This window comes from Myodes glareolus, chromosome 9, assembly GCF_982192425.1.
Source record: "Myodes glareolus chromosome 9, mMyoGla1.1, whole genome shotgun sequence".
In the NCBI taxonomy this organism is placed as follows: domain Eukaryota; kingdom Metazoa; phylum Chordata; class Mammalia; order Rodentia; family Cricetidae; genus Myodes; species Myodes glareolus.
Genome location: NC_142034.1, coordinates 70547056 through 70565483, shown reverse-complemented (window position 1 = coordinate 70565483; position 18428 = coordinate 70547056). Strand labels below are relative to the sequence as shown.

Below are 18428 nucleotides of genomic sequence, written 5' to 3'. Positions count from 1 at the left end.
TGACTAGAACTTTATTTCTATTTGTAAAAATCTGTTCTTGCCGGGCGGTGGCGCACCCCTTTAATCCCAGCAGTCGGGCTACGGAGGCAGGTGGATCTCTAAGTCAGAGCCTAGCCTGGTCTACAAAAGAGTTCCAGGACAGCTAGGGCTAAACAAAGAAACCCTGTCTCAAAAAAAAAAAAAAAAAAAAACAAAAGCAAAACAAACAAACAAGAAATTCGTTCTCTTCCAGAAGCCTCCAGTTACCCCTGCCTGGTAAGACTCAGTCAAGATCTCCAAACTTGGCTATTTCCACAACTGCTGTCCTAAAGCTGGCTTGGGGAAGCTTTGGAGGGCATCAGCTCAGTGGCACACCACTTGCCCAGTACGCGCAGGGCTCTAGGTTCAATCTCCATCTTAAAATGAATGTTTCCATGGGGGCAGGGTTGCCATAGGAGAAATAACACCTTCGCTAAGACTGTTCAAACACAACTGATTTGGGGAGCGGGGCATATAACTCAGGGAGAGCCTATCTAGCATGCATGAAGGTCAGGGCTTCATCTTCAGCACTGCATAAAGTGTTTGTAGTGGCAAACACCTGTTATCCTAGCATTCGGGAGGTAGAGGCAGAAGGATACAAGGTCACCCTTGGCTCATATTGAGGAGTCCAGGGCAAGCCTAGAATACAGGAAATTGTGCTGAAAAATAATTATCATTTTCAGGACAAAGCACATATATGTAACAAATACACTGTTGATACTAATTATGAAGAACAGTTACATGTTTCTTGGTTTCTATAGAACTGATCCCAGGATCCCTGACAGATCCCAAAATTCTCTCATGTTCTACCCTCTTACATCAAATGGCATAGCCAGGCCCAGTGGTTTGTGTGCCTGTACACTAGCTACTCAGGAAGGTGAGGTGGGAGAACGCTTGGTCAGGGGCTCAAGACCAACTTATGCAACACAGCAGGGTCTCATCTAAAACAAACTGGAAGTGTGTCTCAGTGGAAGAATGTTTGCTAGCATGCACAAGATCTTGAATTCCATCCCAGCACAGAAAACAAAACGCCAATAAAATAGGTATAAGACTTATATATAATCTATGCAATCTTGTATACATATGTCTCTGGATTACTTATAATATCCAACACACAATATGTATCACTCCATTTGTGAGGAGTTTGCTGGAGATAGGCCTTGGATATTCTGCCTTTGAGCTACCCACCATCAGCCTCTCAACACTTAATAAAATGCAAACACAGTATAAGAGTGGCTGGAGTGTATAGTTTGGGAAATAAGAAGAAAAATGAGGCACTATTTTCTGGTTCTGTTCTTTGCATCATATATGTGGAGTTTATGGGTAGCTGGGACCAACTGAACTGTGGCTGAATAGAGAAAGAGGATTTCTAAAGAAAGGAAAGGGGCCCAAAACTGAGGACAGAGTTTAAAACATTGCCCAACAGTACCAGCTCCACAGACAACAAGAAAATGGACATGGGACTGGAGTGGGAAGCATCTGGAAGAAAGCTGGAATTCCCGAGAACCAGGCTTTGTACAGTGCATGCGCCCAGTCACAGAGATGCAGAGTGCTGGAGGCGTGGGGGCACTGGGGCAAGCTGCAGTAAAGAGCATGCAGCTAGGTGGGCAGTGGGCTCATCTCTGGGCCCGCCTGCTCCAGCAGAAGGCTGACTTGGAAAGGTGGCTGTACTCACCACCACAGGGGAACACACAGCACCCCAGGAAGTGTCAGCGCCAGCAGCAGCATCCTCCAGTCTCGGATGAAGTATGCAAACAGAGGCAGCACCATGTAGCCGATTGCAAAAAATGTGCAGACTCCTAATGTGGAGAAGATAATTCGAACTGACTTGCTCAGAATTTCAGTTCCTGTTCAAAACAAAGGGGCAGAGTTAGCATATCTGCTCTCTTCAGCGTTTGCTTTTTGAGATAGGGTTTCTTTCCATTACTCGGGATTGAACCCATGTACGTGTGACAAGGGCCCTACCAATGAAACTCAAACACCTGCCTTCTGAGAATGCTGCATTTTCAGAACAAGAGGCCAGTGGGAGACACAGACAGTCTTGTCCAAGAGACAAGAAGTGGTTCTTTTGAGACACTGTGTGGAGTCAGGGTGTGGGACGCTTGTCCACGACTGCAAACAGACACTGACCTAGAAGACAACAGTGACACTTCTGGCTGTCAGGACACACTCTGTAGGGCCCAGGTTTGCCCCTGCTCCTGGAGTGCATCTAGAGGACAGTTTCTGGTCAGCCAGCTAAAACATTCTGTTTGTTCTTGTGCTCCCTCTGCCTCACCTGGTGATTAGCTGTAGGGTATTGTTTCATCTTTGGTATGGTAATTTCCCACCTGCCTGGGTGGAAATCCTTGTGCAGCAGCAAGGTATAATAGGATTTCCCCAAAGTTGAATAAATAGCATTTGGCTGATCTCCTTTCGAATGACCCAGGTCTCTTGTGTGTTCTTTCAATCTCCAGGTCCTTGCCCAACTCGCGTACATACGGTATAGTGGCGTGCGTACTGTACTGAGAGGGTAACACACTCCTGTCCTTGAACCCTTGGACGTGACACCCAGAAGCCAGCTGCCTCTGGATCTTCCCAGGACTGGCGGTCAGCACTGTAGCTGATGCTCCCCAGGCAGACAGTGCTCACTGATGGGACAGCAGGGAAGGAGCTGTTCTGCTGTCCCTGCAGTGGCAGCCCCGGCACTGGACACACACCCAGTGACCAGAGCAAAGGCTCAAGGGCGCACGCAGTTGGCAGTGTTGGGGAAGGATGTGTTGGCAGCTGGTTTCTGTCTTGTGTAGCAAGTACACAGCAGGTCACGAGCAGCGGGTCTTCAGAGATGTCCTTGTCGCTCGGGTCAGGATTCTAGCACATTAGAATTTTATCCACTCTGGGTCCTCTGATTTAAGGACAGAGATAAGTCCAAGGGCAAGAGCTTGGCCTTTAGTATAGGGCCTGCCCACACTAGTAATATTGATTGCCCAATTGGAAAATCTAGACTCACCCAGAAGACAAAACTGTAAAACATGTCTGAATTTCTGGATTGGGTTAACCGAGCTAGGAACACCCCTCCCAAATGTGGGCAGCACCACTGCATGGGATGTGGTCCTAGAAAAAGGGAGTCACACCCCTCTGTGGTTTCCTTCTGATCTTTCTTTCAGTTTCTTGAGAACAGTCAGGCTGACCTTGAACTTCATAGTCTCCTGCTGGGTGTCTCCCAATTTCCACAGTTTTTTTTTGCAGACCAGACTTCTAATCCCAGGGACATCCCACTGCCTGCAGACTCTTTCCCTAGGGTGGTGTCTGGATACTTTGAGTATCATTTCCAGATCTTTCCTTAATTTATGAATGAACACATTCTACCATAGCCTGGCTGTCTTTGGCTGGGATTATGATGTGATAATGAATGGGTGTGTGTGTGTGTGTGTGTGTGTGTGCGCGCGCGCGCGCGCGCGCATGCGCATGTGTTCTTCCTAAGCAGAAATCTAGAAACAGAGAATCTGATCATGGAAAAGAAAAGCACAGAGGACTAAGTGAGGCTCTCATTTGTGTGTGAGGTCGGTAGATAAACGGTAGCATTGGGACAGGGTCACAGAGCAGATGCTAACAGACACAGGATGAGTTAGCTATGCTCCAGGTAGCAGGTAAAGACAGAGATCTGCCAGCCTGTGGATCAAGGTGGACGGTACAAACAACTCCTTATTAGTCCTAATGTTCTATAACTTTTGGGGTCTCTGCCTTCCTTATACATTGCTGTCATTTGAGTGAGAAATGCTCCCCATAGGCTCGCGTATTTGAACACTTAGTCTCAGCGGGTGGCGCTATTGGGAAAGATGATGGAGCCTTTAGGAGGTGGAGCCTTGCTGAAGGATGTACATCTAAGGGCAGACTGTGGGGTTCTATAGCCTGACTCCACTTCCTTCTCTCTCCATGTTTATGTGGGGAGAAAATGTCACCACCCTGTTTCCTGACTGCCAGCTCAGCCCCATGCTCCAGCTGCCACGCCTTCCCCACCTTGATAGACTCCAGCCCCTCTGGAACTGTAACAAGCCCTTTCTTCCCTCAGTCGCTTTCTGTCAGAGTGTGTTATCACCGCCGCAGAACAGCAACCAAGATATACAGGATCACCACCGTCATCAGTCATTATAACTTATCATTATTGTATTATGACCACCATCAGCAGCATCATTATCACCACCACCATCATTATCATTGCCATCGTTGTCACCATGGTCACCACCACCATCGTCACAGCCATCACTTTTCTGAGCACATTTTAAAGCCCCATTCCAGGCTAACTGCTTACTCTGACTCTTGCCCTACAAATATTCAGCTGAGGCATACATAAGGAGTTAAAACCACTTGTCTACATTCGTGTATCTGTGACAGTGATGCAGACTGGATGCGACACCTCACACTTAAGGTCCCAGCGCTCAGGAAGTATAAGGGGGATGCTCGGGAGTTCTTTGACTGCACACACTGTGTTCAATGCCAGCTTGAGCTACATAAAACCATGTCTCAAAGACAAACAAACAAACAAGCCAAAAACCAACCCCACAAACAAATAGTTTGGGGGCTCTGTGGGTAAAGTGGTGGTCAGCCAATCATAAGGACCTGAGTTCAAATCCCCAGAGCCCATATGAACACCAGACACGGCAGCACACATCTGTAACTCTAGCACTCGGGGATGGAAACAGGAAGATCCTGAGAGCTTCCTGCCAGTTGGCGTAGCTGAAATGGGTAAGTTCCAGATTGAGTGAGAGAGTATAGCGGAACGCATACGACGTTAACTTCTGGTTTCCACACATGCACACACAGGGGTACCACACATACACATATGTACACATGAACATCACACATGCATGTATACACATGAACAAAATCCAAACAAATAAAAATCCCTAAACCCATAGCAAACAAATAAACCTAACACAGTGATGTAGTGATGTCGATGATGTTTATCAACCTATGCATGTTAAGCCTTCAGGAGGAAAACTGCCTGATCAAACCCGCAGTCTTATGGACCAGCCCTTCAGCTGGGATGCTAGTGGAGACACGAGGGAGAAGAGTGAGACCTTGGATGTCTTTCAGTCCTTCCTGGGCTGATCATTAAACTGGCTAATAACCAAGCAGTTCTCTCTAGGGAACATCAGGAGAGGGCCTCAAGTAGGCAGATGTAATGAACTCTCTGTGTGCTCACCCAGAAAAAAGACCTGTGGCAGAAATGCTTTCCAGCTCTGCTCATCAGATTCCTGTCCTCCTACTCTGCCCCATAGACTCGTGATTGTAGGCAAAGCCTGGCTTCTCAGTGTCTCTCGAGAGCAGAAACCTTACATCCAAATCAAAGGGTGTGTCCTGGCTCTGCTGAGACCATGAACAGCCCTAGGAGATGGTCCCCACTCACTGGCTCCTCCATCCAGGAGGATTTTGCTTTATATCTTTGTTAGTCAGCTCCAGGAATCACTAGCACACATCACGGGGAGGCAGCAGGACATACACCTCAATGCAGCTGAGGCCTGCAGCTGATTCAAGCTCAGGAAACAAGCCTGCGAAATGTGCATCTGCTAGGATGGGCTGAGGGTGTGCCGTATGTCACAATGGGGGAAAAGTGCAGGTTCCTCTATGCTAAGTCCCCCAGTGATGGTTAAAATATTGCTCGTCAACATGATGGTCTTTAGGATCACCTAGGAGACAAATCTCTGGGTATACTCGTGAGGGTGTTTCTAGATTGGGTTAAGTGAGGAGGAAAGATCCACCCTAAATGTGGATGGTGTCAGGTATGGGTTAGGGTGCATGACTGAAGAGAGAGGGGGGGAGGGGGAGAGGGGGAGGGGAAGAGGGGGAGAGGGGAAGAAGGGGAGAGGGGGAGAGAGAGATAGCGCGCACTGGACACAGGTGTTCATCTTTCTCTGCTTCCTGACTAATGACACAGTGTGACCAGGGGACTAATGCCATGCTGTCATGATGCAGAAAATAAAATTTTGGTTTTTGAATTAAGCCAGTCTGGTATTTGGCTACGTCATTCCATTCAAATAACAAGTCAAAGTTACATTTCAAGTTAAAGGCATTTAAGGACTGGAGTGTACATCAAATACACAGTGTATTCAGGAGACCCGTGGTTTGCTTCTCAGTATCATAAAGATAAATACATTAACAGATAAGTGAAAATAATAAAAATAAATATGAGGCTGATAAAAGCTACATAACTGGTGTAGTTCAATTTCAAAGAAATCTGAGATTCCTGCGAGCTAAAGCTATAGAAGCTGCCATCAGTTGTACCCTTACTGAAGGGAAACATATGGACCAGAGGAGGCAAGCTTTTAGCATGTCCTAGTGTGGGATAGTGGGGTGGGGGTAGGGCAGTGGTCGGGTGCTGATGTTAGAAGCACTGGAAAATACTGAATTGATGAATCAGCCGAGACAGGAGGTGGTTAGGTTTTCCTGTAGAAAACAGAGAAGCAGTCTTTTACAGAAGATGAAGGAGGGAGCTGCTACCATTTTACCCAGAAGTCTGTGGGCAGGTTACAGTGCTGTGCCTGAGAATGACATGGAGTCTGGGGGAAAGCTGGGGTGCCGGAGGTCATTGACCTTGGTCTTGAGTCCCACTTCCTCCGCACTCTGTGTTGCTTTGGGGACGAGTTTGACTGGCCTTTTGTATAACCTAAGACTCTGGCAAGCCTGGGGGAGTTAAGTGCAGCCCAGAAGGAGACTCCGTACAGCTTTGGGAATAATTCAGCTACTGCAATCAGTGCAAAGATTGATTTCCAAGCTGAACTTTTACCATCCCAAGCATCTTTCCCAGATTCTTTCCCAGAGCATGGAGGATAAAGTGCAGGCACTGACAGAATTTCTTAAATGAAAGTCTGTTGGGGTCAAATCTGGCTTCTCAGAAAAACCCCAATAAATGCCCTTGGAATGTAGCTATTTTAGTCCTGACACACCAGAGGGCGCTGCTGCGCCGCAGGAAAACCAGCAGCCACGGAGGAGTCTGTCCTTCCACCAAGTCCTCCCTTTCAGGAACAGACTGGGAACTCCGCCTGGTCTGGGGCAGATCAGTTTTCAGCGACACTCATAGGCTTTCAGACCTGAGGTCTTAGTACAAATGTTATCCCAGGACCTAATGTCAGCAGCTTCCTGTAGAGCCCGCTAGGATGACAGGTGTGGACCCAAGCCGACAGGGAGCCCTCTATTGGTTGCTGATGTGACACACCTCAGCTCCAACCTACCTTTGACCTGGCCCTCTCCTTCCCTACCCTGCAGTGAAGCCATAGCCACGTGGGGAGCGGGAAGGCCAAAGCTGTGGCACTGCCCTATTCTCGCAGCAAAGGCTCTCAGAGCTGGAGCCCCTGTTTTTCTGGAGAAGCAGGTCTTGTTCCGTGAGACTGAACAGCTGGGGTTGGGGTCCTGGGAGGCTGAGTCAGTGGATAAATCCCTTGCCGTGCAAGAATGAGAAAGTGAGTTCAAATCCCTAGGACCCACCTAAAAGAGTCGAGTACTGTGAAATATGCTTGAAATCTCAGCGTAGGTGAGGCAGAGACGGGAAGATCCCTGGGGTGGGCTGACCAGCCTGTTTAACCTGAGAGTTCCAGGTTCAGTGTAAGATCTTATGTCCAAAGATAAGGTGAATGACTAGCTGGTTGGCTCATGACAATCTGAGGTGAAGCCAAGGGACCCACGGGAAGAGAGGAGAAAATGAACTCCATCAAGCGGTTGTCTGCCCTTCATGCATGTGCTAAGGCACGTGTGCACCCCTTCCATACGCAAAATAAACATTACATTAAGGAATAGACGGAGAGCAATTGTGAAAAACTCCCAGTGTTTCCCTCAGCTTTTTACCTGCCCACACTCCAGTGTTCACACTTTTGTGTGTGTGCGTGCATGTGCACACACACACACACATACACTCTAAATAAATAAGCCAGGTGCAACAGAAGGGTGACTGCTTTGCATAGACCCTTCCTCGATCCCAGCCTGGGCTGCTCTGGATTTGTCCTTCTACCCAGAGTGACCTTCAGCTCTCCCCCAGGGCCACACCAGTCACTGTTTGCAGCTCCTCCGTCAGCACAAACTTCTCCACTCTCTACAGAATGGCAATTTTTCTTAATGGTGAGTTTTGTTTTGCTTTTATGAGCTTTGGTCTTGCTTCATAGCCCAGGCTGTCCTAAAACTTAGCCTTCACCTGTCTCTGCTGCCTGATAACATGTGTGCAGCCTCACAGATGACCTCGGAAAAATTCCTGCTCCACTCTTGGTCCCGACAGATGAGAACTGCTCTCTTCATGCCAGGGCTTGCTCAATAGAGGGCTACCTGCTGGGACCATGTGGTTCCTGCTTGCTCCGTCTCCTCCTGTGTCCTCCCTCCTCATACATGAGGCTGGGCCTGTGGCAAGAAGCCCTTCACCAATAATTAATGGAATGGAATTTGGATAATTCCACCTTGGCAACCTGATAGAGGGTGTGCGTGTCTTTGGCTAATAGAACACACCATTGCCAAGGCCAGTGAGTCACAGGTTCCTGAGAGCAACCAGAGCCACATAGCCAGGTGCAAGAAAGGCATTAGAGCGCTATTGAAGAGACACAATCAATAATTATGCTGGGACATACTGGGGTAATTTGGGGTAGGCTAGAAAGGTTGTTCTAAAGATTGTAGGACTTGATGATCATCGCGCTTGAGGTGACTCTCATTTCCTCTCGTCCTGATTAGGAGGGGGATCAGAGAGTATATTGGTGGTGAGGCTCACACTTTTGAGAACAGCCCTGAATGGTTTTCCATGAAGCTCACCTCGCTTTTTCCCAGATAAGCTGTAGAGGGTCCAGGACCGTCCTAGGGCCTAGGAACTGATGGTTTGCCCGCCCTCTCAGCCTGGTCTTCCTTCTGACAGGAGAACTCTTATCAGAGAGGCACAGCTGTCCTGTGCAGCGCTCATCTGCTCTGGGCGGGAACTCAGATCCAGGCCACAGCAGATCTGCCCAGGTGGGGCAAATTCTTGCCATTGAGCAAGAGACTTCCCCCTGAGTATATATGCCTTATCAACCCCTCTAAGACCCTTTGTAGGCCACCAGGCTTATGCCTTTATAGCTCAGATCAAGGACTTCATATCCCTGCTGTCTCCCCACCCCCCAGGATCTTCTGTTCCAAGCCCCTTGCTCCTGAGGATGTGTCTACTGTTGTGTGGCTACTTCTTCCCAGCCCCAGCTCTTGGTTTTAGTGCAGTACAGATGGCCCCCTCTGAGCCACTGTCAGGCTGTGACTGGCTCGAGGTGCCCATAGCTGCAGCGCCCCTTAGATATACGCATGGATCTAAAGTTGAGGACACTTTGGACTCACACTCAGTAGCCCCCTCCTGCCTGGCATTTCACAGGGTGGAAAGAAGGGACCCCGAGTCTCCAAAGTCATTCTTACCTAGTATGAAGGCCACCACGTAGTTGGAGATCTGGCCCATGCCCACGATGACGAATAACACAGTGAACATCTCCCAGCTGGTGGAGAAAATCTGCACAAAGCTGAATCCAGTCTGCACAGCCATGGTTGCAAAGAGGACTTTCTTCCTGCCAAACCTATAGAACACAACAGGGTAACTCAGGGTGTGTTGTAACACCAAGCCTAGCTTTACTGTAGGGTCTGTCTTGTCTCAAGACTGGGATATTTTCTCTTCCCTGTGACATCCTGTTAGCCTCCTCCCTGGAGAGGCTTCCAGCATCCACCTGCCCAGGAACTACCTTCCCGGGTGCCAAGTCTTGCTTCTGGAGGAAACGGGCATCTTCTGTGATAACTGCATGGACAAATCTGATCTTTAGAAGGAGCCGTAGGCGAGCTATAGGTCTGACTCAGTGGGTAGAGTGCTTGCTTAGCTGAATGAAGCTCTGGCTTTGATCCCCAGAATGGTACATAGCTGTAATTCCAGCGCCTGAGAGGTGGAGCAGGAGGGGCAGAAGCTCAAGGACAACATTGACTACACAGTAGTTTTGAGGCCATCCTTGACCATCCTGGGCCTGTCTCAAAAAAAAAAAAAAAAAGAAACGAAAAAAAGAAAGAAAGAGGCACCACTGGCAGAAACTGCCACACCATTTGTGAGATAAGACACAAAGGGCAGATTGCAGATACTTTTACCATCCACATGGGAATTCTGTATGTTTAGAAACCCCCTGAGGGGCTGCTGCTTCTTAACCTTCGCTGCACTTGGAACCACCCAGCGAGTTTGAAAAATGTCAATCCTTGATTCACAGTCGTTTGGCTTAGGACTTCATGATTTTGCAATGGTGGGAAGTGCTCTGCATTTAGTTAGAATCCCTGCTTGGAATTCTGTACTCATATTTTCCCCACTCTCCCTGCTGGACAGGGATGCGGCCTGGGGGCCTCTCTGTGCTGAGCAGCGACAGTGAGCTACACTCCTGACAGACATCTGGCTGTTTGCCGAGCTAGCATGTCATGTTAGGTGTGTGAAGTTTTTTTTTTTTTTTTTTTTTTTTTTTTTTTTTGATCTAATCTCTTCAGTTGAGGGTTGGTTTATTAGGACAGGGCTTACAGAAAGCCAAGGAACACCCACACTCATGCCAGCACCTGACTTCTCCCAAATATTATTTGAGCCTTGGGGTGTTATGCAGTTGCCCAGGTATGACGATGTGCCTCTAAAACTGCAAACCTTTGCTTTCTGGGACGATGTCATTGTCAGCCATGTCTGCTGTGTCACTGGTTGGTTTAAGCTTTAACGTTTTATTCTGGTAGTGACTAGTGGGCAGGGTGGAGCATCCCTGCCCCATTCCCTCTAGGCCTTAAAGCTGGGGGGTGCAGGTTCCCAGGAAGCGCTGTCCAGCTCTGCTATTCAGCACTCCCACCTGAGAGAACATATAGAGCAAGCAGGCCACAACTCGGGATAATGCAATCATGTCCCTCTGACGCCTGCAGGCTCTGGTGACCAAAAGCCAGTCTGGGTCAGTACTGTGGCTGCAGGCCCAGCCATGGCTCCGCTCCCAGCCTCAGAGAATGCCTATCTGACAGGACTTGGCTTTACTCTAGCTGCTGGCTGTTTGTGCAGCAGTAACATGCCACTTACCCCTGCCCTGTCAAGATTTGGGGGCAGAGTCAGGGGCAATGATAATACCAGCATCCTGTTCTGTGAAGGGGCTTGTGGCACAAGGGCCCTGCTTTCTGTTGGGGTCGATACTTTGATCAAAGATGGTCAAAGCCCCGTGAGTTCAGACTGGGAGTGTGACGGAAGTCTTGGCAGGATGCGGAGGTGAGGGTTACATGTTAGTACCATCTGTGAAGGACTTATTTACTTAGCTAGTTTGTCACTCTGGTAGTTAGATAGAGCAGGTCTTGTTATGTAGGGGTGCTATAGTCAAGGTTGCACACTAGGTTTATCTGGGAAAGATTTACTTAGTTAGCCAGACACAGTCCTGATATAGAGCTCAGGTTGACATTGAACTTTTAATTCTCTCCTCAGACCCCAGCCTCCCAAATGCTAGGCTTCTCCTATTATCCACTCGGTGCCTCGAGGATCCTTGTCTGTGTAAAAAGCCTACGAATTTGGCCTTGCGTCAAGCCAGGCTGTGGACTGATAAGTAGCTCCACCTCATTGTTCCCCATCCAGAGTCCTTACCTGTCTGACAGCTGCCCAGACACGAAGGAACCGCAGAGAACGCCTACGAAGAACAGGGAGGTGGTGAGGGGTGTCTTCCAGTCATCCTCACACACCAGATTCCACTGCCAACAAGACAGCATGCAACGTGAGCCCAGTCCTCCAGCAGGACCCACCCGTGCCCCGCTCCAAGGAGCGCCAGATGGATGCCAGGTGCGCTGTCCTCCCTTGCGCCAGCCTGCTGGCTCTGTTCGAATGGGAACAGGTCTCATAGCTCTGGGTTTGACTCTGCCATTCAGTGTGACAAGAAGCCCGGGGGCATGCTCCTGCCTCCCATTGAGACACAGCTTCCTCTTCAGGAGGGAGGAGATGGCTTCAACCTGCTCGCATTATCTATAAGGAGGTTGGCAAGCCCACAACCACAAAGCAGTGTGAAGCGAAGAGATCCACGTTCTTCTGCTTCATAGGAGAGAGAGGGTTGGAAGGGCAGAAGAGAAGGGCAGAGGGCACAGCTAGCTGGTCCAGGAGTAAAACGTCATCTCCTTTGTTGAAGACTGAAATAGCCTCAGCACTGTGAGGTGTTTAAGCACTTCTCTGGGAAGTCTTGGTTCCCTGGTCCCCTCCAACCTAGGTGGAGCATCTAACCCACTCCAGGGGTCACTGTGCCAGCACGCCCCACCCTTTTCAAGGGGTGTCTGAGCCTCCTTCCTCCACTCCTCTACCCTCCCTCCCACCCTGCCTTCCCAGCAGTGTGGTTCCTCCCAGTCCCCAGGCCTTGTGGACTGCTACCACACTAACAAGCTCCTGCTGGTGGATCCATAAAACCAGTTTCAGCCAGAGCTTCTGTTCCCAGATTTCCCCTGGAGTCAACTCAGCCCAGTCTCAAGGGAGGCTGCAGAGATTTCAAAGTGTGCTTGGTGACCTCTGCTCATATATTTTGGCCTGGAGCTGTGTGCGGGAGCAGTGTGTCACAAGATGGGCTGGCAGAGGAGAGGGACCCTCCAGCCTACCCCTTGCCCCACTGTGCAGGCATCCTACATCTGTGGCATTTGTGGAGCAGGTCTGTTCTTATTCCCCACGGCTGCCTTCCAAGTGTAGTTGATTTAAAATAATTCCTGCATATGCATTAATCCATATTGCACTCTAGTTCTGTAGTGCTTGGGGGACGGGGGCTCCTAGAAACACTAACAGATGAAAAGCTAAGACGATCAAGACGAACAAAGTCAGGGAAGCGATAAAAACTCAAGTCAGGAGTCACAGCAGACTGTATGCCCAAGGGTCTGCCTGTGGCAATGGCTTCCGCTACCCCAGCCACACAGCTTAAAAGGGCCTGGTGACCCTGGTGACCCTCGTGGTCATGTCTTCTGCATGCCTAGGTTCCGAGACCTAAGGCTTCCCCTATAGACTTCCTCCCATCAAGGCCGCTCCAGGCTCACGATGCTGGTAGGATGCCCAAGCATGGCTCTGCAGAAGAAGAACATGGACCAGGAACTCAGCTCCCTCACCTTCAGAAGCAACCCAAGGATCAATCTGAGATTATCAATCACTTATCCAGAATGACGTTGCCTCACTTGGTGCTATGGTGTGACTGTTCCCACTAAAACTCGTGGTGAAATGTAATCCCTATCGTGAGGTGTTAAGGAAGTAAACATAATTAATTCAATGATGGTATTTGGAGATAGGAATTTTGGGTGGTGATTGAGAAAAATGAGGTAATCAGGGTGGGGCCAAATCCAAGGGGAACAGCAGCTTTGTTAGAAAACAGATAAAACAAGTTTTATGTCTTCTTGCACTGATGCCCTGTGCACAGATGCCCTGTGCAGGAAGGCCTGCACTAGACATAGCCCCTGGCCTTGAACTTCTCAGCACTCATAACCTCGACTTTATTCTATTGTGTGTGTTGGTATATGTATATGGTTTTATATGTGTGTGTTACACACATGTGAGTGTGCATCCACACTTTTAGAGGGTAGAAGATGTCAGGTGTCTTTCTCTATCACGTTTTGTTGTATTCTCTTGAAATAGAGCCTCTCACTCTCACTGAACTCGAAGCTCCCCATTTAGACTAGGCTAGCTGACCAGTGTGCTCCCAGCATCTACCTGTCTCCAACCTCTAATGCGAGGGTCACAGATGTGTGCAGCCATGCCTGGCTTTTTTACCTGAGTCCTAGGGATTCACACTCAGGTATATGAGCAGCCACACAGCAAGTGCTCTTACTCACTGAGTGATCTTGCCAGCCCAAGTCTTTTTTCTTTATAAATCACCAAGAAATGGGGCCAGCAAGATGATTCAAAGGGTTAAGGTGCTTGGTGAGTAAGCTCGGCCACCTGAGTTCAATTCCTGGAGCTCATGTGAGGGTGGAAGGAGAAGACCAGCTTCATAAAGTTGTCCTCTGACCTCCACATGCACACTGTGGTACATGCACCCACGCCTACCTCCACATGCACACTGTGGTACATGCACACTGTGGTACATGCACCCACGCCTATACTCCCCCCACATTACTCACCCACCCACCCACACTAATGTTAAATAAAGTTAAAGAGGACATTACTCAGAAATGAAAATGGACCTAAGGTCCCTGAATGGGCTCCGAGAGACAGGACAGGCAATCAGCTCTCTCCTGCTGTCCAGCCAGGTTCCTAGGCTTGTTCACCCTACAGACCAGAAGGAGTAGGCTCAGTGTGCCTGAGCAAGTGGCTACCTTCCTCCCCAAAAGCTGGCCAAGGCTAGGAAAGTGGCTTGAGATCGAACCCTGACACACAGAGACTTGTCATTGCATCTCCAAGGGCAGGACAAAGAGCTCCCACTCTTCCAGGAATATGACACTAGACAATAATTGCTCAGGACTTGGGGTAGAAGGCCTCCATCACCGCATTCAGCCTTGCACGGAATGCAACAAATCTTATGCCAGCAGTGGTTTTACCATGCCAACCATTAACCGTCACTATTCAGCTGCATCTGGGCAGCAAAGAGCTTCATAGAACGTTCTCTGCTTTGTGGTTTAAAAAAAAAACTGTTTCATTGTCAGAAATTTGAACTAGAGAAATTCAAGAAAGGCAAGAAAGGACTCAGTGCCCAGCATGGGGGTGCATGCCTTTATTCCAGCCCTTGGGAGGTAGAGGCAAGTGGGTCTCTGAGTTCAAGGCCAGACTGGTTTACATAGGGAGCTTCAAGACAGCCAGAGCTACACAGAGAAACCTTGAGACACTAAAGATAAATAAGTAAATAGATGGACTTAGAGACAGGAAGGAAAGAGAGAGAGGCTTATGGAGATAGAGCCAGACCCAGTGTGAGCAGAAACAAGAGGTGGGAATTCTACCTAATGCCAACTGAACTTGCTGGACCCCTGGTTCAAAAGTGGCAAGGACAAAATTTAGGTGGCCTCCACTTCTCCTTCTCTCTCTCCTTCCCTCTTTTTTCTTTCAGCGTGTGTGTGCATGCTCGTGTGTGTGTGCATGCTTGTGTGTGTGTGCATACACATGAACACACACCTGTCAGAGGTCAACATCGATTATCACACCTCAGGTGCTAGCCACCTTATTTTTTGAGACAGGGTTTCACTAATTAGGCGAGGCCAGTTGGTTAGGAAACCCCAGAGGTTGCTCTGTCTACCTTCCCCAGTGCTGGGATAACAAATGTACTCCACCACACTGAACTTTTTCACATGAGCTTTGGGGAGCAGATTCAGGTCATTCTGTTTGCATGGCAAATCTTTATTGACTGAGCCATCTTCCTAGTCACTGAAATTGAGGGTTTCCAGAGAGGTATGGTGGTGTAAGCCTAGAGGATTAAGAGTTTTGAGGATAGCCTGTGCTATACTGTAGGTGGATTTTTTTTCCATCCTGCCAGCCAGCTCCCAAATCGTGACATGAAGACGTATTATTATAAAGGCTTGGCCGATAGCTTAGTTTTGTTACTAACTAGCTCTTACAACTAAAGTTAACCAACTTCTATCTATGTGTTGCCTTGTGGCTTGTGGCTTTTACATGTCCTCTAGTATGTCTTGTACCCTCTGTGCCTGCTGGTGACTCTGCCCATCTTCTTCTAAGAGTTCTCTGTGTGACTCTCCTACCTATGTCTCTCCTGCCTAGCGAATGGCCATTTGGCTTTTTATTAACCCAATCAGAAGGCACCTTGGCAAAGACACATCTTCATGAAAAGATTATTTCACAACACTATACAGCAAGTCCTGGTATATAAAAAAAATGTTTGGAAAAAAGGAAAAAAAAGAATTTCATAGCACCCAAAGTAGAACATTGTGATCAAGTGTGCAGGCCCTGTGTGACTGCACAGGTTGCCTATCATAAGGTAGCCTGTTGGGAATGTCAATCAGATTTGTTTTCTTTGGACAGAAGCATGAGCGCTGGGGTGGGGGGACTGGATCAGTTTCCTGCAACTCTCTTTCCTGGAGACCATGGAAGCAAGATGAGAATGCCTTACTGAGAAAAGGTACCAAGCCATGTGACTAAACATAGACAAAAACTATGGGTTAATTTAAGTTGTAAAACCTAGTTAATAATAAGACTGAGCTAAAAGGCCAAAGAGTTTATAATTAATATAACCTTCTGTGTGTTTCTTTAGGACTGAATAACTGCTTAACCAGGCTAGACAAAAACTTCCATCTACAAATGGTACCCAAACGTTTGACCAGAATTTCCACATAAAGCCTGAGAAAGCTTTAAAAAAAAGAGAGAGAGATTCTAGACAAATAAAAAGAGAGTCAAGTGCAGCTTCTTGGAAACTGTCTTCTCTCTGGTAGACTCTGTTTGCTGGCAGCTTTAAGAGAGGCTTCCTGACTCAGCGTTAGCGGCAAAAACTTTGCAGCTCTTTAAGAGGCTCTGCCACCAAATACTTAGATGGCGCTTATGATCAACCAGCACCAGGCTTCTTGGTGGTGGCATGGACCTAGAAACTTCACAGAGCTGTGGCAATAAATCTGGCTCGTGCCAGTACCTCCATCATGAAGCTAGACTCTCAAACAGCTAAAGAATAGGGTGGAGCCAGCTGCTAAAGCTGCAGCTTTAATCCTAGCCATGCTGTTTAGCGGATTAAAGACTCCTGTGGTCAGAAAAAGATAGAGATATATAGTAAAGACAAATTCAGGGAAAAGCCTCTAAATGGTTTACAGTGTGTTTATACACACACACACACACACACACACACACACACACACATACACACACACTTAAGCTTGGGAGAGACAAGAAAAAGGATAGAGAAAGTCCTTAAAAGAAGTAATAGAGTAGTCAGGTATGGCGGTGCACACTTGTAACCCCAGAACTTGGGAGGCAGAGGCAGGTGGATCTCTGTGAGTCCAAGGCCAGTCCTATCTACAGAGTGAGTTCCAGGACAGTCAAAGATACACAGAGAAACCCTGACTCAGAAAAAAAAAACCCAACAAAATTTAAAATTAAAAATAAAACGAATAGAGTAAAAAATAAAAGCAATGTAAAGATGGAAAACACACAGATAATCTGGATACTGTATGTTATTGTGTTGTCTTTGAATTGTTTGCTGAAGAAGCAACAGCTGCTAAAAGACATTTGATTATAAATGTTGGATTAATCCAACCTAAATATTTTAAAAACGCCTCAACTCAAAATTTAAGCTCAAAGATATGTTACTGTGGATAACAGGTTTTGATTTTGTCTCCACCAGAAATTAGAGGCTGTGGATTCATTCTGGGTTAAGAAAAATAAGGCTTGATCAAGGAAGACCCCCTGAAAAATCACCAAAGGCAACAGATGGCCCAGATGTTCCATTGTTTCAGAGTGCCTCTGTTGTGGTTTCCTCTGTGTTCTACATTCAGAACAGCTTCAAGACTGCTGACTGAGATCATTTAGCCTCACAGAATACTCCAGTCAGGATTTGACCATAATCCTAAATTTTCTTTGATTATTAGTGCCCCCAGTCAGGAAGTAGCCTAGAAAACTGTGCCCAAATTCCCCCAAAATGGATTGTGAATGTTTGCCTTTGTTTAGAATGTTGGTTACAAGATGTTATAGATAATGATCAGAAAAAAAACTAAACAAAGGAGAATAGATTCAGGGTTCTTGTTTTGAAAAGAAAAAAAGGGAAATGCTGTGGGATAATACTCTTCTACACTGTAAAGATTTGTCACTTGTATTGGTTTAATAAAACATTGATTGGCCAGTAGCCAGGCAGAAAGTATAGGTGGGGCAACCAGACTAGAAGAATTCTGGGAAGAGGAATGGCAGAGAGGCAGTCACCAGCCAGATACAGAGGAAGCAAGATGAGAATACCTTACTGAAAAAAGACACCAAGCCAAATGGCTAAATATAGGTAAGAATTATGAATTAATTTAAGTGGTTAAGAGCTAGTTAATAATAAGCCTGAGTCAATAGGCCAAACAGTTTATAAGTAATATAAGCCTCTATGTGTTTCTTTGGGACTGAATGGCTGCGGGACCAGGTAGGACAGAAACTTCCATCTACAGCTGTGGGTCTCTTTCCTTCCATGAAGAGGAAGGGGTGCCCAACAAGGTATCCTGACCAGTTATGAACACACAGCAGTCATTTGCCTCAGCCCCATATGGGGTACTGCAAGTCTTTGGAGATCCCGGTAAATGTGATTAGATAACATGCTGTCCATGGTTTGCTCTAGGGCTCCAGTCTCCTTTTGAGGGCTTTTGTGCCCAAGGAGTCTCTTTGGAAAGCCATCAGGAGCTTGGGTTTGCAGACAAAGTCCTAGTTGGGGCTTGTGGAACTTAAGTCCTGTAAACCAATCAGTACCACAAAAGGAAAGACCATCAAAAGGTCTGCTGTTGGGGAAGCCAGACTTTGACTGCTTTGAATTCATTGGAATTTGAGGGATGTGTCACAG

General features: G+C 47.5%; 1 protein-coding gene across 5 annotated transcripts in view; it reads right to left on the bottom strand.

Annotated features, from left to right (window-relative positions):
• Slc22a4 (solute carrier family 22 member 4) overlaps window positions 1–18428 on the bottom strand; it is a 64256-nt gene that overhangs the window by 22176 nt on the left and 23652 nt on the right. For 3 of the 5 annotated variants that reach the window (XM_087910627.1, XM_087910629.1, XM_087910628.1), the window contains 3 exons: window positions 11603–11645; window positions 9403–9557; window positions 1694–1865 (listed from right to left, as the gene is read on the bottom strand). In XM_087910627.1, coding sequence (XP_087766753.1) covers window positions 1694–1865; window positions 9403–9557; window positions 11603–11645 — 370 coding nt within the window. Of the gene's footprint in view, window positions 1–1693; window positions 1866–9402; window positions 9558–11602; window positions 11707–18428 lie in introns of all 5 variants that reach the window. The other 2 variants (XM_087910626.1, XM_087910630.1) reach the window with 2 other exon arrangements.